General features: G+C 52.6%; 1 protein-coding gene across 3 annotated transcripts; it reads left to right on the forward strand.

Moving 5' to 3' along the window:
• The first annotated feature begins 38 nt into the window (after positions 1-38).
• ACP2 (acid phosphatase 2, lysosomal) lies at positions 39-8,060 on the forward strand. 3 transcript variants are annotated; one of them, XM_039226894.1, is made up of 11 exons: positions 39-205; positions 792-887; positions 1,276-1,362; positions 2,444-2,596; positions 2,703-2,801; positions 2,881-2,970; positions 3,482-3,572; positions 4,341-4,423; positions 4,548-4,654; positions 4,775-4,950; positions 7,138-8,060. In XM_039226894.1, the coding sequence occupies exons 1-11, from the start codon at positions 92-94 to the stop codon at positions 7,269-7,271; spliced, it is 1,230 nt and encodes a 409-aa protein (XP_039082825.1). In that variant the 5' UTR covers positions 39-91; the 3' UTR covers positions 7,272-8,060. The 3 variants fall into 3 exon arrangements, with proteins under 3 accessions (XP_039082825.1, XP_039082824.1, XP_039082827.1); XM_039226893.1 differs by having other exon boundaries at positions 41-205; positions 3,440-3,572; XM_039226896.1 differs by lacking the exon at positions 39-205 and adding an exon at positions 356-470 and having other exon boundaries at positions 3,440-3,572.
• Positions 8,061-8,138: the final 78 nt, after the last annotated feature.

The following is an 8,138-nucleotide window of genomic DNA, read 5'->3' on the forward strand; positions in this document are numbered from 1 at the left end:
GGCGTGTGTCCTTACGGGTGCGTCCGGGCGGCTGCTGGAGGTGCCCCGCAGCGGGGGTTCCCGCCGATTTGCTGCAGAGTCTACAGCGGTGATGGCGGGCCGGCAGTTTACATGGAGAGAGGCAGCTCTTCTCCAGTTCCTTCTTGGTGTGAACCTGATAGTGATGCCACCCACACAGGCCCGGAGTCTGCGCTTCGTCACCTTGGTAATGAGAGACGAGGTGGCTAAGGAGCTCGCCAGAGCTGGAAGGGCACAGGCCGGCTGTTCGAGGGAGGGGCGGGGCTTGTGCTGGGGTCGGGATCTGGAGGAGCGGGAGCCGGTTTAGGATGAGACGACTGGCCTGGAGGGTCGAGGGCCCAGTTCGGAATTGATGTGGAGCCCGAGTTATTTTCGTGCAGGCAGGGTGTAACTAATTCCATATCAGGGCATACGTCGGCCAGTCTGTCTTGGGACAGGGATGCTGTAGAACGGTAAAGAGACTCACCTTTAAACCTTTGGTGATCCCTCCCCCTGTCCCTCCCTCCACCCCCGGCATTGTTTCATTTTTCCTTTCCGTTCCCATCTGTACCTTTGGCTCTCTTATGGTCACCAGTGGCGTTGTTTGGCCAAATTAGAATCTCTGGAACCTGTTCAAACTTACTGACTTCTGAGTTGGGGTCTTTTGCAGTGGTCCGAGTTAAGGCTTCCTAGCAGGAGTAAGGCTTCTCTCCCCAACACGGGGCAGAGATGGATTCTGTGTCCCCCCACCGAGGAACCGTCTGACCTGTAGGCAAACCATTTTCTTTCCTCAGCTGTACCGACACGGAGACCGTTCGCCAGTGAAGACATATCCCAAGGATCCCTATCAGGAAGACGAGTGGCCCCAGGGGTTTGGTCAGCTAACCAAGGTGGGTCAGAAGCCAGCCCCCATTCAGGGTGTGCTGTGTAATGAGTGACCTCAAGAGCAGGCTGCAGAACGTAGGGCTCCACCAAACTCTTCATTTCCCATGTGGGTGCTGACTTTGACCTTAACCTTACATTCCTTTGTGTCCAGGACAGGTGCCATATACAGTCAGCCACTTAATAAATGACTTCTGGTCTAGAAGTTACTAATATCTATAGACACATCAATATTCAATAAAACTACTTTTCTGCAATGAAAAAAAAAAATGACTTCTGGGATCAGATTAACCCACTCCTACTTCCAGCCAGGGTAAATTTGTAAAGCAACAGAGCCTAAGCCCTATGGGACGTGTAAGCTGTCCCTTCCCTCTTAACTCTTGAGTTTGCCCACAGGAGGGGATGCAACAGCACTGGGAGCTGGGCCAGGCTCTGCGGCAACGCTACGATGGCTTTCTCAACACCTCTTACCACCGGCAAGAGGTAAGGCTGGGAGCTCCAAGAGGCAAGGGGAATGGAATGTACTGTCCTCACCCTCCATCCTTAGGGAGCCTGGGGCACTCTGGCCTCCTGCCGTGTGTTTTTGGTAACAGCTACAGGACATGACATCTAAGAGCTGTGTAGAACAAAATCCTAGAGGCCGAGTTACCCCTCCTTGACTTGGAAGGGGCACAACTTGGAAGGATGATCAGGCATCCAAGCTCAGACTTTAGGGCCTGGCAAAGTCTTTTCTAATTCTGTGCAGTAACCTAGACTTTCCATCCAAAACACTTATTGAGTACCTACTAAGGGCAAAGTGTTGTGCTAGCACTGGCATGTAGTGGTGTATCACACAGATACAGTCTCTGTCTTCGTGGAGCTTAGAATGTAGTGGGGAAGACGGATGATAAACCACACAGGGCCTAGAGATGAAGGAAGGAGGAGCACATGTAGAGAAGGCATGTGTCAGGGAAGATTGGCAGTGTTCCTTCTCCTTGAAGCCCTCTTCCTAGCTCATGGATGGAGGTGAATGTTCCTTTGGTCACCACTGTCAGCCACGGGCTCTGTGGCTCTCGATATTATTGTTCCCTTGAGAGCCAGCTCTGTCCTGGTCTTGCCCTTCCCCACTGCTTCCTCCTCCCTTGGCACAAGCAATTATCTCTGTTCCTTATTTCCTCTCCCTGATCTCTAAGCCACTTTATTAAGGGGTATGTGTGGGAGCTGTTGGAGACAGCTTCTGGCTTCAAGAACCCTGGTCTAGATAGGGAGACAGGCGTTGCTATAAAAGCAGACAGATAGACCTGACAACCTTACTGACAGCCTTACACTTTGGACTGGGAGGGCATTTGAACTAGAGCCACTACAACAGGAGTTCTTTACAGAGTGGTGACAGCTAGCCGCTACCGGAGTGTTTGGCCCTTTGCCGGGAAGAGGGACAAGGAATATCAGAGATGGGGAGTGGGGGCCATAATATGCTGGGTGACCATCAAGAACAGGTTCAGGTTCTCCCCCTGGGGCCCCACTGAGGGGCCAAAGCTGCCCCACCCCACCCCTACAGGTAAGACTCATGTCATCATCTCTGCAGGTTTATGTGCGAAGCACAGACTTTGACCGCACTCTCATGAGTGCCGAGGCCAACCTGGCTGGACTCTTCCCTCCCAACGAGATGCAGCGCTTCAACCCAAGTATCCCTTGGCAGCCTATCCCTGTCCACACTGTGCCCATCACTGAGGATAGGGTAAGACTGGCCAGCTTCCCTGGAGGTGGTGAGAGGAAGAACTCTGGCCATGGGCCAGCTGATCCTCACCTCCTTCTCGGCCTGTTTTCTCCACTTTGTTCTGCAGCTGCTGAAGTTCCCGTTGGGCCCATGTCCCCGTTATGAGCAGCTGCAGAACGAGACCCAACAGACGCCAGAGTACCAGAATGAGATTATTCAGAATGCAGTGAGTGGGGCTGAGGTGGAGGTCCTCGCACTGTCCTTTTCCCCAGGCCAGGACTCATCCCCTGACCGTTTTTTCATAGCAATTTCTGGATATGGTGGCCAACGAGACAGGGCTTACAGACCTGACACTGGAGACCGTCTGGAATGTCTACGACACACTCTTCTGTGAGGTGAGCCCACTTAGGGTCCCGGTATGACCTCTCATCCCTCGCACCTCAGCAGGCTCAGGTGACCAGGACAGGTGGGACAACATGCCCGGATACCATTCCCACTGGGGAAGCCCAGGCAAGCTGCTGCTTGTGAAACAAGGGAACTTCCCTCACGGGTGAAAAAGAACATCAGAGTGGGAAATGGTTTATTTTCCGTCAGCAGTTCTTGACCCTCTCCACCCAGAACTCTCGTGGTATCCGAGATTCTGCTGAGTCACGCTTTTCGTGCCTGAGCTTCCTTTCCTGTGTCCTGCCGCCATGTCTCCTGGTTCCAGTCCCTCAGCCTCACCTCTCCTCTCCTTTCCCTCCCTTCCCTCCCTCCCTCCCTCCCTCACACACACACAGGCACCTTCCCGCTGGGGAAGAGAGCTGTCCCCGGAGAGGCTCTGGCCTAGGCCTGGGGAGCTAACCTGCCTGCTGCGATACACAGCAAACACACGGGCTGGTCCTGCCGCCCTGGGCCTCTCCCCAGACCATGCAGCGTCTGAGCCGGCTAAAGGACTTCAGCTTCCGCTTCCTCTTCGGGATCTACGAGCAGGCAGAGAAGGCCCGGCTTCAGGGGGGTGAGTGACCAGAGCAGCATGTCACTCCCCTTCTCAGGACCCTACAGCATTAACAACCTGCTCTGGAGGGCTTCTCACACACTTGCCTCGCCCCCCATAGTCCTATCTGCCCATTCAAAACCAGACCTCCCATTAGTCACCGAAGCCTTCCCCAGTTCCTTTGTCACTGTATGATTGACCACAGTCAGGTCTGTGTGCTTCTTTCCTGCCACTCATCTTCTTAAGTGTCACTCCTGTCAGGAGACTCTCTGTGCTCTTAAATGAATACCTACCTTTGGAGACCCACCAGGGAACACTTTGCAAGAAGGCTGAGAATAATACATATGCCAGTTTCCTGGTCTGAGCACCCAAGGGAGGGTGTCAAACCTTCCTGACGTCTCTGTAGTTTTCAGAGCCTGCATGTGGCAAAGCTCCTGTATTTGCCACCATCCTCTGGGTTCTGAAGCAATCTTAAGTTTACATCTCTTCCAAACTGGAGTAACTCTTCAGACATGGGCAGGGCCTCATAGCTCACTTATAAACGGGCAGGTCCCTCTATCTGTGTGGAAATGTACATACCTTGTTTTATCTTGCTTCTGTCTGTAAATTTGAAAGTTCTTAGAGAACAGGGGTGCCGGACAGTTTCCTGCGTGGTTCCCACGCACCTAGAGAGTTCCCTGTGCAGGAGATCAGACCCAGGACCAGCAGAGGGCGAAGGGGCTCAGATAGGTCTGATCAGAAGACGGGGGGTAGCTGGGGTCACTGACAAGAGGATCTCTTCTCCCGCAGGAGTCCTGCTGGCTCAGATACGGAAGAACCTGACCCTCATGGCAGCCTCCTCCCAGCTCCCTAAGCTGCTGGTTTACTCTGCGGTAAGCTTCCACAGTCCCCAGCGTGCGAACATCAGCCAAGGAGCTGGCTCTTTCCTCTGTCCGGTGGCTGGGCGGAGGGTGGGGGAGTTGGTGAATAGTGCTGACAGGGAGCACTCTCTTACAGCACGACACCACCCTGGTCGCCCTGCAAATGGCACTGGATGTCTACAATGGGGAACAAGCCCCCTATGCCTCCTGCCACATCTTTGAGCTGTACCAGGAAGATAATGGGTGAGTGGAGCTACCAGTCTGCCCTCCGGAGGGGCAACTGCGTGGAGGCGGTGGGCAGCCCAAGCACTTGGTTAAAAGGCCCGCTGAGCAGCTTCCGTCGCCTCGCCTATCAACCCTCAGGAATTTCTCGGTGGAGATGTACTTTCGGAATGAGAGCAACAAGGCTCCCTGGCCACTGATCCTGCCTGGCTGCCCTCACCGCTGCCCACTGCAGGATTTCCTTCACCTCACAGAGCCCGTCGTGCCCAAGGATTGGCAGCAAGAATGCCAGCTGGTGAGCGGGCCTGCAGACACAGGTGAGCGGCTTCCTGGCTCTGCTAGTGATGTCCCAGAACAACCTTTTCCCGCCCGCCGGTCTCCCGAGAGCTGCTGCCCTTCCAGCCATCTCCCTGGATTTCCCGAGACCCACCCTGACACTGTTGCTCACCTTCTCTCCACTCCTCACTCTTCTCAGATCACTGAGAAAATAACAGTAGCCCTGAGAGCCTGGGCTCGTCCTGCAAGCAGCAGATCTTCCAGCTTACTTGCTGGTCTAAGCTGCTACCTGAGGCCAGCCTCTCCACTTGCACCACTCCCAGGTCCGTCTCTTCTCACCTCCCCAGAGACTTCTGGAGCCTCAGTGTTTCCTCTCTACTGGGTCAGTCCCATCTTGAGAGCCTAACCACAAGACCTCTCAGGGCCCCATCTTCCTCAGGCCACCACTGTGTCTCTCTGTTCCCTGTGAAAGTGGAATCCTTCTAGTTCGCTTTTTCAGTGCCTGTTCTGTCAGACTCCCGAGAGATAGGCTTGTGTCACCTTCCACACCAGTGAAGCCACTTTTGTAAAGGACCTCGTCTTACCAAAGCCAGTGGCCAATCCTTAGCTTCTCTCATCTCTCAGGGGCATGATGTAATTGGTCAGTCCTTCCTCAGACACTTTCTTGGCTTCTCTGCTTTTTCTTTTGACTTACAGGTAGCTTCCTTACTGGCTTTTCTCCTGACTAACCAATGGATGGCCCAGGACTCATCCTGGCCCTTCCCCATGTGTACACACTCCAGGGCAATCCCATCCAACCTCATGGCTTTTTTATTTTTTTAATGTTTTTATTTATTTCTGAGAGAGAGAGAGAGAGAGAAAAAGACAGTGTGAGCAGGGGAGGGTCAGAGAGAGAGGGAGACACAGAATCTGAAGCAGGCTCCAGGATCTGAGCAAGCTGTCAGCACAGAGCCCGATGCGGGGCTCGAACCCACGAACCGTGAGATCATGACCTGAGCTGAAGTGGGACGCTTAACCGACTGAGCCACCCAGGCGCCCCCAACCTCATGGTTTTATATAGCAACTCCATGCAAAGTTCTAGCCTTTTATGGCTCAGATTCATGACCTTTTCTCTGAGCTATAGATTCACATATCTGACTGCTGATTGGCGGTCTCTCCGTGGAGGTCAGCTAGAACATCTCAAAGCTGATATGTCTGAAACCAAACACTCTTACCCCTAAATTCACTCTTCCTCCAGTCTTGCCCATCTTAGCAAATGCCGCATTAGTCACCGAGTTGCGCAGTGAGTGTAACCCTAGGAGTCATCTTGAATACCCTCTTTCTCAGACCCCATATCCAGTGCACTAGCGGATCCTATCAGCTCAACCTTTAAAATACATTCTCTTGCCTCCCTGGTCCAATCCACTATCATCTCTTGCCTGGACTAATGAAAAGCTTCCCACTGTTCTGATTCTCTTCTTGTCTTTATTAGTGTCTCAGCACCAGAGTTAACTTTTTAAATACATATTTTATTTATTTATTTTGAAAAAGAGAGCAGGGGAGGAGCAGAGAGAGAGAAGGAGAGAGAGAATCCCAAGCAGGCTCCTCGCTGTCAGTGCAGAGCCTGACTCAGGGCTCAAGCCCACAAACCGTGAGATCACAATCTGAGCTGAAACGAGGGGTCAGACTCTTAATAGACTGAGCCACCAAGGTGTCCCAAGTTAATTTTTAAAAAAAAATAAATCAGTTGACATCACTACCCTTCTCAGAATCTGCCAGTGGGTTCTTATGACATTTGGAACAAAATCCAAGTTCTTTCTTATGGTCTTCTAAGCCCTTCTTGGTCTGATCCTCAGTGCTGATCTCCTCCTTGCCCCTCTCTCTGCTATAGTGATATTAACTTTCCAGCTGATCCTAGAATTTGCCAAGCTTACTTCCACATCAGGGCCTTTTGTATTTACTTCTTGTCTACTCACCCCCGCTGCTCCTGCCCCTACCTTCCCGTATCTGAGTGTCTCAGGGCCTCCATGTCTCTGGTCAAATTGTCATTTCCTCAGTGATCCGTTCCCTGACTGACCTACCTTTCCATCTTTTTCCTCTTAGTTTGGTTTGTTTTTCTTTATACCATTTGTCACTGACCTGGGTACATCCCCATTGTAAGAAGAGCACCTGGTATATGGTAGACAATCAAATATTTGTTGGATGAACACTGACATGACCTTTCCCCCTTCTCCCCAACCCATGCTCAGAGGTGATCGTGGCCTTGGCTGTATGCGGCTCCATCCTCTTCCTTCTCATAGTGCTGCTCCTCACCGTCCTCTTCCGGATGCAGGCCCGGCCTCCTGGCTACCGCCATGTTGCAGACGGGGAGGATCATGCCTGACAACCACTCAGCCCCCTTCCCTCTGCCTCCTAGGGGAGGTGGGCTGGGCCCTTGCTCCTGACTGTTGCTGCTCCCCAGCCCATGGACAGGAGACCCTGGGTTGGCCTCCCTCTGATTACTTCAACCTAGATGAACAAATAGGGCTTGGCTTGGCCCATGGCACCTGTCACTCAGCATTCATGTGCCTCCTGTTTACCAAGTACTATGTCGGACTTTGGCTTTCTCCAAACAAGAGAACTCCATCATGCTTCCGAAGGACTAGAAGTGTAGACAAGTATTCAAGTTTCACTCAGGACCTGGGATTGAAAACCTGAAGGAGTTGGTGCTTGATCTGCCTTGCCCCTGCCAATCAAGTCTTGCTTTCTCTTCCAGCATGGAGTCTTTGGCAAATGGTTCAGAGGACACAGTCTTGCCTCTTAGTGGGAAAAACTGCACAACATTGGGGGCACAAACACTGGTCACTAAGGAGCAGGAGCCAGATCACCCAAAGGCCAGTCAGCCAACTTTTCCTTTGTCCCCCTGAAGCCACCATTAGAGTCAGACATAATGCTTCAGGTATCTTGGTCACCCTGTGGTTGGAGCAGGTCAGAAGGGTGTTGGTACTGGGGTTTGGGGGCGGGGGGAGGGGGGTGCGTTGTACAGTTGTGACACTACTATCCCAGTCAGCTAGGCTGGGGTCTCCAGGGACCAGAGGTAACTGTAGGTTGTAAGCTGGACAGCTGTGTCTGTGGTCTGTGGCCCAGAATAGGGCTAAGGTGGCTTACAGAGAATGAAAGTTTTAGACTCTTAGTGCTGTTTCTATGCCTTTTCTTTGTTTTGGGGGACCCAAGGAGCCCTTTGACCAGGTCAGTGCTGGAAGATCCACTC

Source organism: Hyaena hyaena, unplaced genomic scaffold (assembly GCF_003009895.1).
Source record: "Hyaena hyaena isolate Hyena2069 unplaced genomic scaffold, ASM300989v1 scaffold_23, whole genome shotgun sequence".
NCBI classification, from domain to species: Eukaryota; Metazoa; Chordata; class Mammalia; order Carnivora; family Hyaenidae; genus Hyaena; species Hyaena hyaena.

What these genes read in the sequence shown, in the direction of transcription:
- ACP2 (XM_039226893.1), top strand. Translation starts at nt 92, where the DNA reads ATGGCGGGCCGGCAGTTTACATGGAGAGAGGCAGCTCTTCTCCAGTTC. An exon ending in ACGACACACTCTTCTGTGAG is followed by an intron (nt 2,971 to 3,439) that starts GTGAGCCCACTT and finishes TGCGATACACAG; the next exon opens with CAAACACACGGGCTGGTCCT. An exon ending in AGCTGCTGGTTTACTCTGCG is followed by an intron (nt 4,424 to 4,547) that starts GTAAGCTTCCAC and finishes ACTCTCTTACAG; the next exon opens with CACGACACCACCCTGGTCGC.